General features: G+C 41.1%; 2 protein-coding genes across 6 annotated transcripts in view; both read left to right on the top strand.

Moving 5' to 3' along the window:
• The first annotated feature begins 1,025 nt into the window (after positions 1 to 1,025).
• On the top strand, positions 1,026 to 15,311 carry INPP5K (inositol polyphosphate-5-phosphatase K). 5 transcript variants are annotated; one of them, XM_080356982.1, is made up of 14 exons: positions 1,026 to 1,222; positions 1,905 to 2,123; positions 3,216 to 3,538; positions 3,773 to 3,880; positions 4,361 to 4,487; positions 5,439 to 5,555; positions 5,894 to 6,066; positions 6,649 to 6,760; positions 7,347 to 7,456; positions 10,538 to 10,730; positions 10,952 to 11,089; positions 11,468 to 11,551; positions 12,724 to 12,828; positions 13,886 to 14,012. In XM_080356982.1, exons 3-14 carry the CDS (start codon positions 3,264 to 3,266, stop codon positions 13,982 to 13,984), a joined length of 1,641 nt encoding a protein of 546 aa, XP_080213108.1. In that variant the 5' UTR covers positions 1,026 to 1,222; positions 1,905 to 2,123; positions 3,216 to 3,263; the 3' UTR covers positions 13,985 to 14,012. The 5 variants fall into 5 exon arrangements, with proteins under 5 accessions (XP_080213108.1, XP_080213109.1, XP_080213110.1 ...); XM_080356983.1 differs by having other exon boundaries at positions 4,379 to 4,487; XM_080356984.1 differs by lacking the exon at positions 12,724 to 12,828 and having other exon boundaries at positions 13,886 to 13,990.
• A 19-nt stretch (positions 15,312 to 15,330) lies between these two features.
• The window catches only part of MYO1C (myosin IC), a 56,178-nt gene continuing 55,292 nt past the window's right edge, over positions 15,331 to 16,216 (top strand). The window contains exon 1 of the mRNA XM_080356981.1: positions 15,331 to 15,459. Coding sequence (XP_080213107.1) covers positions 15,349 to 15,459 — 111 coding nt within the window. The 5' untranslated portion in view covers positions 15,331 to 15,348. The remainder of the gene's footprint in view (positions 15,460 to 16,216) is intronic.

A 16,216-nucleotide genomic window follows, 5' to 3' on the forward strand; every position in this document is an offset into this window, starting at 1 on the left:
TGTTCATGTTTGTCGGTTACGTTTTGAGGGATTCTTACACTTGAGGACAACCCGAGAATACACGTAGCACACTTGTTCTTTCAGTTTGTGTTATCCAAGAGGCTTTCTGTCTGATGACACTAATCGCTATGGAAGCAGATTGTAACATTCCACCCAGCAATCCTTTTTTTTGATCCACTGATTTCAGAGTTAAGAGCTTTTACACAAAGCTTTCCTGATTAGTGGGAAAAACTGGGAAAAACAAAACAAAACACAGGAACTCTGGCCTGAATACTTCCCTCCCCTCCCCCTAGCTTTCTTTCCTTCCAATTTAATCCAAAGTGAAAGCATCCCTCAGCCTTGGGAGAGACAAATCCTATAAAGACCTTTCCAGTCTCGATGCTTGGTTCCTGCTAGTGAGCGTAGCAAACATCAGGCAGCATTACCATGCTGTATCTTGCATCGGTTTTGGCAAGAACCCCTTGACCTGCTGCCTCCTGGGGGGGTTCTCGCTGGGCTGTGTCTGTTCTGGGGCCATGGTTGTGTTGGGACCCCTTTACCCACCTGCGCTGGGTGGGTTTGGGGGTCCCGGGGCAGGGACCTCGCCGCATCCCGGGTCAGGCCGGTTTGCTGGTGGGGCTGCTCGCCCCCTCCCGCACTTGCACCTCTCTGGGTTCATCCCCGCTGGGCCTCCCCGACACGTTCTGATCGGTTCATTGTGCTCTTTTTCCTTTGGCAACACACACTTTGTAGAATGGGTTAGATTATCTCGTTGTTTCTTTAAATGTGAGTTTGTGCCTTTTTTGTCTCCTAAATCTTCCAATACAGGCATATTGGAAACGAAATCTAATAAAATACTAGACAGAGCTTCACGCCTCCGTCTCATCTGTTTTGGGTGCTTGCGGGGGGGGTCGCGGTGCATCCCCGGGGGTGCAAACGCCGCTTTGGTGCTGGCAGCCGCGCCGCGGTCCTCCGCCCGCCAGGGGGTGCCCTCCTCCCGCCGCCCCTTCCCGCCCCCGTCACGCTGGCCAATGGGAGCGACGCGCTGCCGGCAGCGGGCGGGTCGCTGCTGAGGGGAGTGGAGGAGGCCGCGGGCTGGGCCCGGCGAGCCCGGGTGTTCTGCTGTCCCCTCCGCTGTCCCCTCCGCTCTTCTCGTCACTGTCCCCTCCGCCGTCCCTGACTGCAACTCTGGTGGCGGCGGTGAGGAAATGGAGGCTGTGGAGCCGGACGTGAGGGAGCTGAGGTGAGCGGTCAGGGGCGGCCCCGGCGTGAGGCGCGGGTCTGAGGGCGGCTTTTGTGAGGAGGGGAGAAAAGTAGCTAAGGCGTTACGTAATTAGCTCAGAATTAGCGCGATTTGTGTTTCTGCTTATTAACAGGGAGTTATACTAATTGGCGATGTTACGTAGTCGTATGGAATAGAGAAGAAAAGCTGATTTTCTGATTTGCGAGCGTCGGGACTGGAGGCGTTTCAGGGAGGCTTATTGAGTATTGTTTGGGTCCTTGGGGCTTTCCAGAGACCTACTTACGGTTAATGAGGGCAAGACCTACTGTGCTTGCTATTAATGTGTCTAGTGCCTCAAACTCCCCACATGTCGGGTGGAGGAAGAAACTTAGATAAATGTCTGGCTTCTGCTGTTATGATGTTTTGATGTTGTGTTTTGACGTTGCATCTTCACGTTGTGTCTTGTGTGGCAATAGGTTGCAATGTCACACCCTGTGGGCTCGGTTCACTAGAGAAATCTACTTAAAGGGTGGTTGAGTAGTTGTCTATAACAGGAAAAATTAGAAAAAAGCCAAACGTGAGCTCAAAGATCTTAAAAGTCATCTTAATGCAGTATTATAAACAGTATAAAATTCTCTGCTATTGAATCATTTTAGGGATCAGTGACACTAAGTAATGTCTTTAGTAGTTTGCTGGTGTTTAGGAATGTTTTTGCAGAATGCGCCCTTGCAACTGTACTCCAGTGGTACTGAGAGTTCACAGACAGTTGGAGCAGAATCGTCCTCCCTTTGGTGAAGGCTTCGTGAAATCAGATGGAAGTTGATGTTGCTCTGATCACCGCTCCTAGTGTGGCCTTGGGGGATATTGGGAGCATCAGTAAACCTCTGGGGCTGCACAATGCTGTGGATTATTTGCTTGGCAGGTGCATGTACATTCCTCATTAGTAAGCTTTTTCCTGCAGACATAGCCACAACCTACAATGAAACTGAATTATTAGGATATTCTTAATTTTTACAAGTGTTTTTTTCTTTTAGCGTCAGTTCTGTCACTGCAGGCTTTCCTGGTTTATTAGTAGTGTGGATACTGGGTATTTGGGGAATTTAATTTCTGTTAGTAATGACTGGTGACTTCAATATTATTTCAGTTTCGTTTAATCATACAATTGTCTTATGAAATTTGTAACTGGAGAGGCTTCCCAAGTGACACGTCTCTGATGGCAAAATTAGACCTACAGCATGCATACCTTTCTTTTTTTGTCCTCCCTCCTGGAAATTTGCTGTAGAATAGCTTTTAGCTGACTTCAATGTGGTCTTACAAAGATAAGCTATTGATGAGAGAAATTATGGATCATTGAATTACTCTGGTATGCAAGACCACTTTCCAGCTCTTCCACATACCTTGTGTGTCACCTTGAGCACATATTTTATTGGCCCTGATAATGGGGGTGTTTGGATTCACATCTTAACTGCCATTGTTTATAGGGTCCTTATAGGACTTTAAGATAGATTGAAAATTAACATCTTACTGTTTTTTAAGTATGTCTGACATGTAACAAGACTGGTGATAAAGTGAACCTGTTTTTAGAAGCTCTGATATTGAAATTACCGTCTTATAAAAAAAACAATAGACAGGTCCTGTGGCATGTAAATGTTGCAGTAGCTTTGCTTGTCTTTGGTCAGAACTGTGTATTTGTATGTTTGGGAGCTGGAGATTATATTTTTACTAGCCCACAGGTGGAGGCACATGATTGATTCAAATCAACAATAAATTCTTTTAAATCTTGAGCTTATAGAATTAACCACATTAAATCTACTATGAAGAAACAATTCACTGTGTGAGGTAGGATGTAATTGCAGGTTTTGTAACAATCCCATGAGCGTGGTGGTAATGCTACAGTTTTTTTCAGCGTTGCTGCATCTACATTTGTCCTTTGGCATTAGAAGCAATGCTGAGTTTCACACCAGTGAAAACTTGATCTAGAAGACCCTTAGCCATCTGTTTCTTTTATACTTAGGATTTTAATGGGCTGGTCCTTCAGAGTGTAGTTATTTCTTTTGAGCAAATGGCATCCTTCAGTAGCGAAGATGCATTTCAAGATTCGGCAGCCGTCTCCCTAAACGATTTAGAAAACCTGCACAACTTCCGCAGCCGTTCGGCAAGTTTCAGCAGCACAGGGTCCAGTGGCCGCTTGCAACTCCGCCAACGAGTAGCCCAGCTCATGGCTTGTGTAGAGGACATCAGCTCGGATGATGAGATTCATGAAGAAGTGTCTCGTACTCTAGATGAAGCTTTCCTTATCTGGGGGAAAAAGCTGAAGGATAAGTGGCAAGAATTCAGGTTTTGTTCCATGTAGTTGATTTGTTTTGTGTATGCATGTGTGGGTTTTTTTCAGTTTTTGGGGATTTTTTTAATGCTAGTTAATAAATAGATTTCTGATTCATGAAACTGACAGAAAATCTTTGTTTTCTGTAGGCAGGAATAACTGCGGGGAAATTGGATGTTCTTAGGGTTGGTTACCTCTTCGTATTTCAACTTTAGCATTGATTTTGTGTGATTTTTGTTTCTTTGTAGACTACACATAGTTACCTGGAATGTGGGCACAGCTTCTCCACCTCCTGATGTCAGTAGTTTACTTCAGCTCAATTCAGTGGGACCAACTATGGACATGTATGTTATAGGGTAAGTATATATTACAGAACTTGATTTGTAAGTTAATTGCGAAACCGCCAAGTCTCAACAGCTTTCTGTCTGTTTTCGGAGGACTGTGCTATGGGAATCACTGCCTAAGAGGTGGTTTAACATTATTGCTAACAGAAGGTGAAGACTAGAGTCTTCATAATGGCCGTAATAATAATCTGCTGTCATGTTTTCCAGACTTTCCTGAAATTCAAAGACCTGACAGTCAGGTTATTTGTCATAACATATCTTGAATCTAACATTGTCTTAAACTCTCTCATCAGGTGTATCTAAGCTCCTTTAACTTTGCTTTTTCTCAGTGATAGATGTGTTAGATCTGTGGATGGGTTAAACTACTTGTAAGTGAGAAACTGAACGGCAAGAAACTTCTCACTTATGCTGAGAGAGATTTGTTAGGATGTTGTAGTCTGTGCTCTGAAAAGGTTATATGAATTCTGTCAAAACCAAGTGATACAATGTGAGTAATCTTGATGTATTCAGCTTACAGGAGGTGAACTCCAGAATCACAAACTTTCTGTCTGACTTGGCATTTGATGATCCATGGAGCATTTTTTTCATGAGTGTATTGGCTCCCTTGGGATATATCAAGGTAATTGTTTATATGTCTTAAGTGTTACAACAGTGAAGGAAAATGTCTTTCCCAGCTTTGTGCAATATTGGCAACTGTATCATGATGCTTCTAATGCAGGCTGCCTAAATACCCGCTTTCACTAGAAATATCCAAAACAATGGCAATGATATTCATTAAGCTTGGTAAGTTTTCCCACCCCCCGCCCCGACTTGTTTGCAGGTGAAAAGAAATTGCAAATATGTAAAAGAGAATTTTAGTGGGTATATGTGGGAGACAGCCCCTGCCCTGTCGCTGTTGGGCAGAGGTAGGGGACAGAAAAGATGATGAGGGTTGGAAGCTATTTCCAGTTCGGGCCGTGGGCAGCTCCCCTCCCTACCTGCTTTGCTTTCCCAAGTGCCCCTCCGTAATAGGTTTGAGGCCCTGGATCTTGAAGAGGAGGTAGGTGAGCAATAGAGTGTACTATCAGCAAGATATCCTGAATTTCTCTAATAAAGAGATATTACAAGCCTTTTGAGTGTTTTATTGTTTTTTTCAAATCGAGCATTATTTCAGAGTGATTTTTCTGCAAGGATTGCGTTATCTTTTTGCTAATCAGACTTAGTAGTTGTGCCATTCCTTTAACTGTAATTAAATAAAACAAAGGACCCATTGGGAATTATGAAAAGAAAAAAAAAAAACATCGTTCATTCTTGTGTAAGTTATTGCTGATAAACATTCAAAATCTGGCTGTGGGCTGACATTCAGGCCCTGTATACAGACAGAAAGAATTCCTAGTGGTATGCATGGTTGATTTTGAATTCTAATTTATAAATGTGGCACTTCGGATGAGCTAATGAATGGATGCTGCCACCTAATGGTTTTCAGCAGGACTTGATTAGCTCTAGTAATAAGAACTAATAAGAAGGGACTGTCAGGCCAGGTCAAAATCAGCACAGGCAGTGACCATTCTGTCTTTCGTCTCTTTTCCAGCTCTCGTCCGTTCGCATGCAGGGGTTACTGCTGCTGATCTTTGTGAAGCACGTCCACCTTCCCTTCATACGGGACGTTCACACCCAGTACACGCGCACAGGCCTCTACGGATACTGGGTAAGGAAGGATCTGAGACTCAGTCGCCCTGGTTACTTCTGCCTTGGTGGTGGGTGCCTCTCAGTGGTTTCATGGTGGGAGAGAGGATATATGGTTTACTTAAAAATTAATAAACGGACAGTGAGATTCATTTGTTTGAACCTTGCATGCAAGTGTGCAGCACAGACCATAATTTTACCAGCTTATTTGCTGCTATACAACAGCTTACATAGGAAGAAATTGTATTCATTTAAATCTAAACAGCAATATTTAAAATGTATAGATGGTGGTAATAGTTACATTTGCAGGTGTTGACTGGAAATGTAACTTTAGAAAATGTTGTTAATCTTCGGTACCAGGGGAACAAAGGAGGAGTCACTGTTCGCATGTCCCTCTATGGTCATACAATGTGTTTCATGAACTGCCACTTGCCTGCTCACATGGAGAACGCAGAACAGCGAGTGGATGACTTTGAGAAAATTCTGGAAATGCAGTTTGAAGGAGAGAATATTCCAAGTACCTTGGATCATGAGTGAGTTGTTCAGACCGTATTCTGTCTGTATTGTTTTTATCTGTTATATGGTAAAGTCGTGCACTGAAGAGTTTTGGTGTTTTCATCCATTGTTTTTATTTTAAATCTCTTTTCACCCTTGACCCAGAATCCTGGGAGAAAAAGATAACCTGAAAGATTGAGGTCTATTTTGCAAGACTATTCTCTTCCAGTCTTAAATTACGTTAAATTTGTTAGCATACGTACTGCACAGCTTTGGTTCCTTAATTCTGAAGGAATCATTTGTATGTTCCATTGTTTTCATGTGCTGGAGTCTAAATATGGGTTGAAAAAAACATTGATAGAACACCCAATATGTATCGCTGCTTTGCTAAGGCCCTAAACCAGAGCTCTGAGTTAGTGGATTAACGTAACCAGTTGGTGCATAGGTCATGAATTTTGTCAATTACTTTATCTACTGTTAAATTTAATTTTAGATGTGTCTATAATAGAGATGTAAGTCATTAGCAGACTCAGGATAAGTTAATACCCAGGCAGTAATGGGCAAACATAAGAATGTAAGGGACTTAATATACTATTTTAAGTCCTTTTTTTTTTTTTAAGTGTTCTCTTCTGGTTTGGAGATCTGAATTTCCGAATAGCAGATTATGGGATTCATTTTGTCCGAGAATCAATAAATAACAAACGTTACAATCTCTTGTGGGAAAAGGACCAGGTATGTTGTCTTAATCTGTTTGGGGTTTTTTTTTTAGTTGGTTTGTTTTATTTTGTTTTTAATGCATACAAATACAACAGTAGTTACCATTACCTCTTGAGTTTCTCATTCCTGTTAAAGAACACAAATTCAGAGTAGTCATGAAGAGGAGCAGATCCAGCTGTTCAGTCTCTCACTTCTCAGTCATAAGCCCCAAATAATTGCCAACATTTTCTGCTTTTGTTTAGTTTCTTACTCATTTGCAATTCTCATGTTTGACTGAAGCTTTCTTTGAGCTTCATGGCTTGTGAATTGTTCCGTGCTGTAATTTCTCCTCCTTTTTATTTCTCCCAAGAATGATTTTTAAGAGGAACTTATTATGGAATTTGCTTTGAGTAAATTGGTACAAAACTTTTAAACTGATCATGTCAGGATTTCTGGCAATAACAAAGAGGCACTTCTGCATTTACCTTTCCAAGTATGTTGTACTGACCAAGATGTGAAATTCTACTCGAAGATGCTTTCTCAGCTCCTTTCCCAATTACTCTTTACATTCTGATTTTTAAATATAATCTTTAAAAGATTTTTTTTTTTTTAATTTCTGCAGTTAAACATGGCAAAAAAGGAGGAAGCATTTCTTCAGGAATTCATAGAGGGTCCTCTGCAGTTTAAACCCACCTACAAGTTTGACCTTTATTCAGATGTGTATGATACAAGGTAAAAGCATAACAAGAGGAGTTTAGACACGGAACATTAGAGTGAATGCAGTGCTTGATTAAATATCGCTTTAGTAAGCAAACCTGAATTTCCTGAATTTACCAGTTAACTGGGGCTGTTGCACTATTCCATTAGACTCATTCAGTTGTCACATCTGAATAAATGAATATTTCTGACTGAAGAAGCCTCAGTCTGCAGACTGCATGGGGGAAGTAGTGAAACAGCCCAGCTTTCTTTTTGGAAAGACTAGATTAACAGAATAAACCAGCGCTTGTTTAAGTCACTTCTTATTTTGTTTTGTAATACTACAAGTGCCCATTGGTTCCCAGAAATGAGCAAAAGGAAAAAAGTAATTGCAATTTTTGTTTTCCTTCTTTGTTTAAGCCTTCTGTTTGATACTGCTGGTATTTGAAAATAAATGTAAATGTGTCTTTATAAATTATTTTATGTTGAAAATGGAGTAGCTTAAGTTTCCAAAGTTTTTATCTGATACTACAAATTTGTTGTTAAGTGTTAGTCTTATGTTTTGACAGATGGATAAGTTCTTGTCCAAACAGGGCCTTTGTATTGACCTTTTTTTTTACTTCCAGAGAACAGAAGTCCCTGTTTTGGTTTAAGTAAGAAGAAAACTTTCTGGATTTCATAGATTTGTAAATATTTCAGAATCAAAACAATGCTCCTGCTGAGCTTTTGATTTGATTTTTGTGAAATATTTGAAAATCAGATGACAACTGATTTTCTTCAGGGATTTTCTGAACCTGTCTGAAAGCTGTAGTGTTATCTGCTCTGCTGTTGCACTTCATATTCATTTGTTTATGCATGTGGATCCAAAGACATTTTGCTCCCTACATGAGTGTGAAGACATAAATTGGGACCAGCAATAAACCCAGCTAACAAAAAATACTTATAATAATCCAAACCTAGACATGGTAAGAATTATTCTTAGCCTAAGAGTCTGTACTGGCTCCTTTAAAGGACAAAAAGTATGCTTACACATACTGTGAGCATTCTGTTGTTGTTAAAGCTAGCAGAAGTATTTTGGTTGGATGCAGGGTCATCGGTAGACCTCAAGGCAAGCACCCTTGAAAAGTGTGCTTTATATGATGCACATGGTATTTTGTTATCTCTGATACTTTCTCAGTGTGGATTTTGAGGTTTTGTTTCCCATCTAATATGCCGTTTTCTCTAAAATAGTGAGTGTATTAACTCAAGCTGTTCTTTTGGTATTTTCTTGCACAGCAGAGCAGACATATGGCAGCTCATAAAGATTTCTGTCGGTTTATATAATTACTGGAGTAAGTGGGATACAGCCCTTTAGTCATTTAAAATCTTTCCACCTTATTAAAGATGCATCAGACTTGGATATGGGAAAGGGTAAACCAAAAGTACCTTGAATATTGAACTAAATGGCATTTCCAGTTTATGATGATTTTGATAATCAAATTTATTAAACTGACAGTTTTCCTTACACATCCTGCTCATTAACTTTTATAATTCAATTCAGTCCATTCTAATTCCTCTTCCATAGGGTATGATCTTTTCTCCATTTCAATCTGAAAGAATACATCCATATAGAGAGTTACACAGAATCACAGAATGTCAGGGATTGGAAGGGACCTCGAGAGATCATCTAGTCCATTCCCCCTGCCGGAGCAGGAACACCTAGATGAGGTTACACAGGGAGGTGTCCAGGTGGGTTTTGAATGTCTCCAGAGTAGGAGACTCCACAACCCCCCTGGGCAGCCTGGTCCAGTGTCTGTCACCATTACTGAAAAGAAGTTTCTTGCTCCCTCAGCCTTTCCTCACACGGGAGATGCTCCACTCCCTTCATCATCTTTGCCCTGTGCTGGACTCTCTCCAGCAGTTCCCTGTCCTGCTGGAACTGAGGGGCCACAACTGGACACAATATTCCAGGTGTGGTCTCACCAGGGCAGAGTAGAAGGGAAGGAGAACCTCTCTGACCTACTGACCACCCCCTTCTAACCCACCCCAGGATGCCATTGGCCTTCCTGGCCACAAGGGCCCAGTGCTGGCTCATGGTCATCCTGCTGTCCACCAGGACCCCGAGGTCCCTTTCCCCTACGCTGCTCTCCAATAGGTCATTCCCCAACTTACACTAGAACCTGGGGTTGTTCCTACCCAGATGCAAGACTCTACACTTGCCCTTGTTATATTTCATTACATTTTTCCCTGCCCAACTCTCCAGCCTGCCCAGGTCTCTGGATGGCAGCACAACCTTCTGGCGTGTCAGCCACTCCTCCCAGCTTGGTGTCATCAGCAAACTTGCTGATAGTACACTGTATTCCCTCATCCAAATCATTGATGAATATATTGAATAATACAGGCCCCAGTACTGCCCCCTGAGGCACTGCACTAGACACAGGCCTCCAACTTGACTCTGCCCCATTGACCACAACTCTCTGGCTTCTTCCCCTCAGCCAGTTCACAGTCCAGCTCACTGCCCGGTCATCCAGACCACACTCCCTTTGTTTAGCTGTAAGGATGCTGTGGCAGACTGTTGCTCTTAAGTCTTCCTTCCACTACAGAGAGAACTAGAAAAGGCTCATGTCTTCTGTTGTTATTGATATGGTATAAAATGAAACTCTGATGACAGTTTGATGTTCAGCACAGTTGCAGGCACAGCTTTCTTGATTATGGAATTTTTCCTATGTCTTGCTTAACTTTGTGCCCCTTTTCTCAGAATAACTATACATTTGGTTTTTGAGGCAGTTGCTGTATTATCTCAGTGTTCTTGCATGTTTTTATAGAGCGTTTTAGGAGAAAGTATCATTTCCTGTATGAAGCCAACTAACCCATTGAAATTCCCTTCTCCCCTTCATTTTACTCCTCTTTGAGAAACCTGTGAAACTTTTTTGTGGTAAATGGAGTTGAGTTCAAATTAAGGAAACCTTGGTTGTAAAACATATTGAACAGAGTTGTAAAATGAAGCCTGGATGTGATCACCTTCTTCTATTAATATGTATCTGACAGTCTTTCAACTTTGAGTAGATTTTGCACAGTATTCTTAGCTTTTGGCAACTGTTTTTCTTCTCATTTCACTTCTATCTTACACTTTTGCAGTGAGAAGAAAAGAAAGCCAGCGTGGACTGATAGAATTCTTTGGAGAGTGAAAAATCTCTGCAAGCATGCAGCAAAAGAAGGCGAATTCTCTGAAGAAGAACAGACGATTTCTGTTACTTTGAATAACTATATCAGTCACATGAGCTATGGCATCAGTGATCACAAACCTGTTACAGGAACTTTTGGGCTTGAGGTGCTGTCCCAGTTATGTTAAGAAAAAGTTTACTAAGTCTTGCTTTACAGAAAGTCATAAGCCTTGTGTTTCATTCTGTTTATAGTGAAGGCAGCAAATTGTTTTCATGTTATTTCCATACAGTTAAAAATCATGCAGCAGGTGTGGCAGAGAATAACTTGGAAAGAATAAATGAAAGAATGGCAGGCTTGACTTACTTTAAATTCTGGTTTTTTGCCTAGTTGAAGCCTCTTGTGTCAAATCCTTTGGTCACGCTGCATCCGGAGGGTGAGTGGAGCACGGAACATGATGTTCTAATCAGCTATTCTGCAGTGCCTGAATTCCAAAGCAGCGCTTGGGACTGGATTGGACTCTTCAAGGTAACATTACTGCCTCAAGGCTCTTTAACAAAGATGGTGAATATGACTGGAGGGGGTAGCTGATAGTCTTCTGCCATAGGACATCATGATTCTTGCTGGTGCAAAACTCTTTGATATAGTTGTGTATCCTTGCCTCACATTAGTTTCTGCTGCTGACAGTTTGGTTGCGTAGCATGTGAGCGGTTTTAAGCTCTTTAAATTAAAAAAAAAAAAAAACCAAATTATTTGTGCGTGCCCCCACAGTGTTTTGATTGTAAAAATGAAGTGTTTTAGTTACTTCAGTGAAGTAGTAAACATCTCTCTCACAGCTTTCAGTTTTCCATGTAGTGTGATTTTTGTTGCCTTCAGAAGGCTGATAGTTTGTGTCTTTCTTTGCAGGTGGCTTTCAGGCATGCGAACGACTATGTTACGTATGCTTGGGTAGAAGATGATGAAGTTTCTTCTAACGAAGACAGTAAACAAGTAAGCCAACTATATTTCTTTCTAATCTGGGGCAGAGTCTAGTTGGAGGCTGTATCTAGTGCAGTGCCTCAAGGGTCAGTACTGGGGCCTATATTATTCAATATATTAATCAATCATTTGGAAGAGGGAATAGAGTGTACTATCAGCAAGTTTGCTGATGACACGAAGCTGGGAGGAGTGGCTTGCCAGCCCTTGCCAGCCTGCTCCTTAATTTTCACCCACAGACTCTCAACTCGCTCCTCATCCGTGCCTGAACAATGCTCAATACATTGTAGTTGCTCTCTCACATAAAGAACAACTCCACCACCTCGCCTGGCTGGCCTGTCTTTCCTGAAAAGGACATAGCCACCCATGACCACATTCCAGTCACGTGTGCTGTCCCACCATGTCTCCGTAATTGCCACTAGGTCATAATCTCCTGCCCTAACACAGGTTTCTAACTCTTCCTGCTTATTCCCCATGCTGCACGCATTGGTGTGCAGGCATTTCAGAGAGCGAGCTGAGCACACCGATTTCACCCCAGGGATATGGGAGGCCTCCCAGCCTTCATGAACTCTAGAGTGATGCCCTACTGATGCAAGCCCAGCTACAGCCCCATCCCGCTTTGAGTCTAGTTTAAAGCTCTCCAAATGAGGCCTGCTAATTCCTCTCCCAGAATCCTTTTGCCCCTGCGAGATAAACCTTTCCCACGTATCACTGTTTGGACTGATGTCTTGTAAAACTAGCCGTTTTCAAAGAACCCAAAGCCCTGCCTGTAGCACCAGTCCTGTAGCCAATTGTTTACAGACTGAATTTTTCTATTCCCTCCCGTATCATTACCCAAAACTGGGAGGAGGGAAGAGAAAATCACTTGAGCCCCAGACTCTTTTACCATCCGTCCCAAGGCCTTGAAATCTTTTTTCAGTCCCCTCAGACTGCAGGATGCAGCTTCCTCCCCGTCTGTCTGAAAGATCAGCAGTGAGTAGTAGTCTGTTGGGTGCACCAGGTTGGGGAGCGTCCTGGTGATGTCCCAGGACGGTGTGAGGCTGGTAACGGCCCCCTGGCACGCCGGGCCCAGGGCTTCTTGGAGTCGGGTTGCTTGGGAATGCAGCCCAAAGCGGGTGCTAAACTCCATCTAAGGCTAAATACCGGCCAGGAAATTGCCCATTGCCTATTTTTATTTGTGCTGACAGGTTTACATGAGTGCTGCAGAAATACCTGATATGGGAGGAGAATTTTTGCTTTGTTATTACAGCAAAAATTTGCAGTCAATAGTTGGTATCAGCCAGCCTTTTCAGGTAATGTATTTGGAAGCTTTGATTTATGTTTATGTGATTTTTATTTCTTTTGCTTTCACATGCATCTGAATGTAAGTGTGTGCAGCTGTGTTAATCCTAGGGCAAGTGGCCACAGAAGTAATTGCAAAAAGGATACGTTCTGGCTAACATCCCGTAAAATAATTTGCTGATGTGCTAAAAGACTCTGAGTAGCCACTTTTGCAACATGTTGTAATGAAATAAGACAGGTTTATCTCTCTCAGCTTTCATTTTTGGAATGTCAGGCTCTGTCAGTTAGGTGCCTAGTTTCTGTAAAGATGAGAACTCAAATGCTGCCAAGTTTCTGACAGATTGTGAGTTCTTTGTGCCTTATTCTGTGGTGGATCTGCACAGAAGTGCTTCCTGTATACTTAGCCATTTGAATTTGGGAAAGACAAGACAGCTGGAACTCAAGTTATTTGTTTAACAGGCTTCTTTGCCTAACTTCTGAAAGGGTGACTTAACCCACACAGGCCAGCTGAAGTGACCGAGCATTGCTGCTTCTAAACAAGCACTTTTTGCCAAAATAATTTTGTTTGTGTGTAATATTCCATGCTGTCATGGCTGCTCTAATACGTTACAGAATGATTGAAATGGAAGTTCTCCATTGTTGTTGGATGAAAGGGTTTTAGAAGACGGTGAAACTCTGTTAGCTTAGGGGATGCACTTAATGAAAGTTACTGGGCTGGCTGGTATATCTCAGTGATACTGTACATATTTTTCTTGGTGAGAAACACTGCAGAGTCCACTATTTCTGTTGTCTCTGAGCTTAATATTCACTACAAACTCTGCAGGATGGTTGTCAGTTCTATGTGGATACAACTCATCATATGTTTTGCATGACAGTTAATGTTTCCATATGAGTTAAATGTTTTTTTACTAGGTTTTTTTAGTTCATAATTGCTGCATAGTTGCATCACTTCTAATTTTCTCAGTTTCTACCAAGTATGTAAGACATCTTTATATAATGGTGTATTGATAGTATAGAGCAACAGTGTTTCTGAATGTGTTAATTTGTTTTTAAACTACTTTTTTCTAGATTCAGCCTAACAGAACATTAATAGAAAAGGATCTGACGCAGGAAGACAACAGTTGGATGCAGACCCCTGACAATCTGGAAACACATAATGAGTTCTGAAGGCAGAAAGGGCATTTAGTGGTCCTAAGTCAGGAGTCAGATGATCCTTTATGTCTTAGTGATTATAAGCTTTTACTCTTAGAAGATGGAGTAAGACAGTGCAAGTAAGACAGGTAGGATTGTTCAGAAACTTTGTAAGCTCATAGAAGATAATTTATTGTGGAAACAGATATTTTTATTCTTATGGAGAGAGAAACTCTCTTGCACTGGATGAGAACCGTAAAAATAGCATTTAATGAATGGTGTATGTTTTAAGGTGATAGACATTTCTAATCCAATGATTTAACGTAAGCGGCTATCTGCAATAGATTTTTAGGATTGCTTCTTTTTTTTTTTGTAGAGGATATTTTATTTACAATACTATATTTACTATACTGTAGCCACTTAGTCACTGATTTCCAAATTTTGAGTTTAAATGAAGTTATTTCAAAAAATATTTATTAGATATAGCTATTTATCCTGTTTTAAAATTGTATTTGACTTTCAAGTCATAGAATCATTTTGGTTGGAAGAGACCCTCAAGATCATTGAGTCCAGTCATTAACCTGACTCTGGCACTAAACCATGTCCCTAAGAACCTAATTACCTTTTGGAAAACACATGTGGCAACAAGTCACATTAAAACAAAATCTTAGGAGCATGTGTATTTTTCCTTTGGTAGTAGACCCTTTTCTTCATGCCTTACTGATAACCATTTGGAGGATTTTCCATTTCTGACTTTTCCAGATTGAGATACATTTAGTAAACCACATTTTTCCTGATTTTTTAAATTTATTCTTCTTTTATAAAACAGTTTAGCGATTTGCCTATTGTGTTTCTCCCTCTGATTTTAAAAAGGTAAAATAAAAACACTTGTAGTCCCTGGCTCAGAGTTACTGAGCATCCCACAATTTCTGAAATAAATTGCTTAATTTGAGAAATGCTTTAGCATAGGTGAGCAGACCATGGTTCATGAAGCACTTGTTGAAAATGAGCTAATGATCATGGTACTAATCCAGATTGCTTTCTGTTGTTGTATTGAATTTGGAAAGCTAAACCCAAATTTAAGTACTTCCCTGATACCACCATGTCACATAATTGCTACACTTAATACAGAGACGATATGTATTATAAATGGGGAATTTCAGTGCAACAGATTCTTTCTTACGGCAGAACCTGTGCTATCAAAATTGTAAATCTCTTCCATTTATAGCAACTGGTCAGCAGAATTTCTGGTTTTCTAGAGGTGCTTAGACCTTAATGTATCCTGTGCACTTGAGGGTGGAAATAGGATAAAAGAAACATTATGTACCTTGAAAAACCTGAAAGGTAGTTAGCTTCAGAAATGGTTTTGTTTCTTGAGGAAATGGAGATGTTTGGAAAAGATGGGAAGAGGCACCAGCATTCCTCAGAATCCCAGACTGCAGTGCCAGAAAAGCGCAGTCGTAAGTCTCCCGTGCTCTAGACACACAGCTGTGAGCTCCCTACTGTGTGTGGTAAGTAAAGTTAGTTACTCATCACTGGCATGTTGGTTATGGATAGAAAAGAGAAAATTTGATTTAGGTGGAAGAGCAAAGCAAACGATGTTGGTGTGTTTATGCTGGAATATCGCTTCAGAACTGAATGGCTTCTTTTTTTGCTATTTTTCTCAAAGCCTTAGTTTTATCAGGATTCTTTTGAGATAGAAAGTTAACACCTTGATACGTCATTTGTTTTGCAGTTATTTGCTTATATCAGTCACTGTATAAAATCTTCTGGGGTCCAGGCATCTTTGTATACTGTGGAAATGATAACATAGGTTAACTAGTTGGATATGTGGGGTTTAAGAACACTTAGCCTCTGTAGAATTTATTTAGTTGCATTTCAGCTTATTTTGGTGTTGGGAACTGTTTCCAGTCGTGAGTAGTGAGGGCAGGTTCAGAGGACACGGTGTTCATTGCATGGATTAAAACCGCCTCAAGGTTTACAGTTTGTACATTCCTATTACATTTGGAACAGTATTAGAGACATTTTTCACATTTGTATTAGTCTTACAGAATTTATTTTGCACTAAATCTTTCAGATAGGTGACTTTTGCTGGCAATTAGGGCATCAGACAAATCCGTATTCCATTGCAAAGAGCTTGCAGTTCTTGAGTTGTACTCGGTTTCTGATTTTACTCGTGTAACTATTACCATACTCCATGCGGGGAGATTCCGTGGGGAGCTCAAAGAACAGTGGCCTTTGAATTCCAGACCACAGCTGGCGATTTAT

The sequence above is a fragment of the Nesoenas mayeri genome, assembly GCF_963082525.1.
Source record: "Nesoenas mayeri genome assembly, chromosome: 20".
NCBI classification, from domain to species: domain Eukaryota; kingdom Metazoa; phylum Chordata; class Aves; order Columbiformes; family Columbidae; genus Nesoenas; species Nesoenas mayeri.

Coding starts and splice junctions, on each gene's coding strand:
- INPP5K (XM_080356982.1), top strand. CDS start 3,264: ATGGCATCCTTCAGTAGCGAAGATGCATTTCAAGATTCGGCAGCCGTC. Junction 4,488..5,438: donor CTCCCTTGGGATATATCAAG/GTAATTGTTTAT, acceptor TCTCTTTTCCAG/CTCTCGTCCGTTCGCATGCA. Junction 7,457..10,537: donor TCAGATGTGTATGATACAAG/GTAAAAGCATAA, acceptor ACACTTTTGCAG/TGAGAAGAAAAGAAAGCCAG.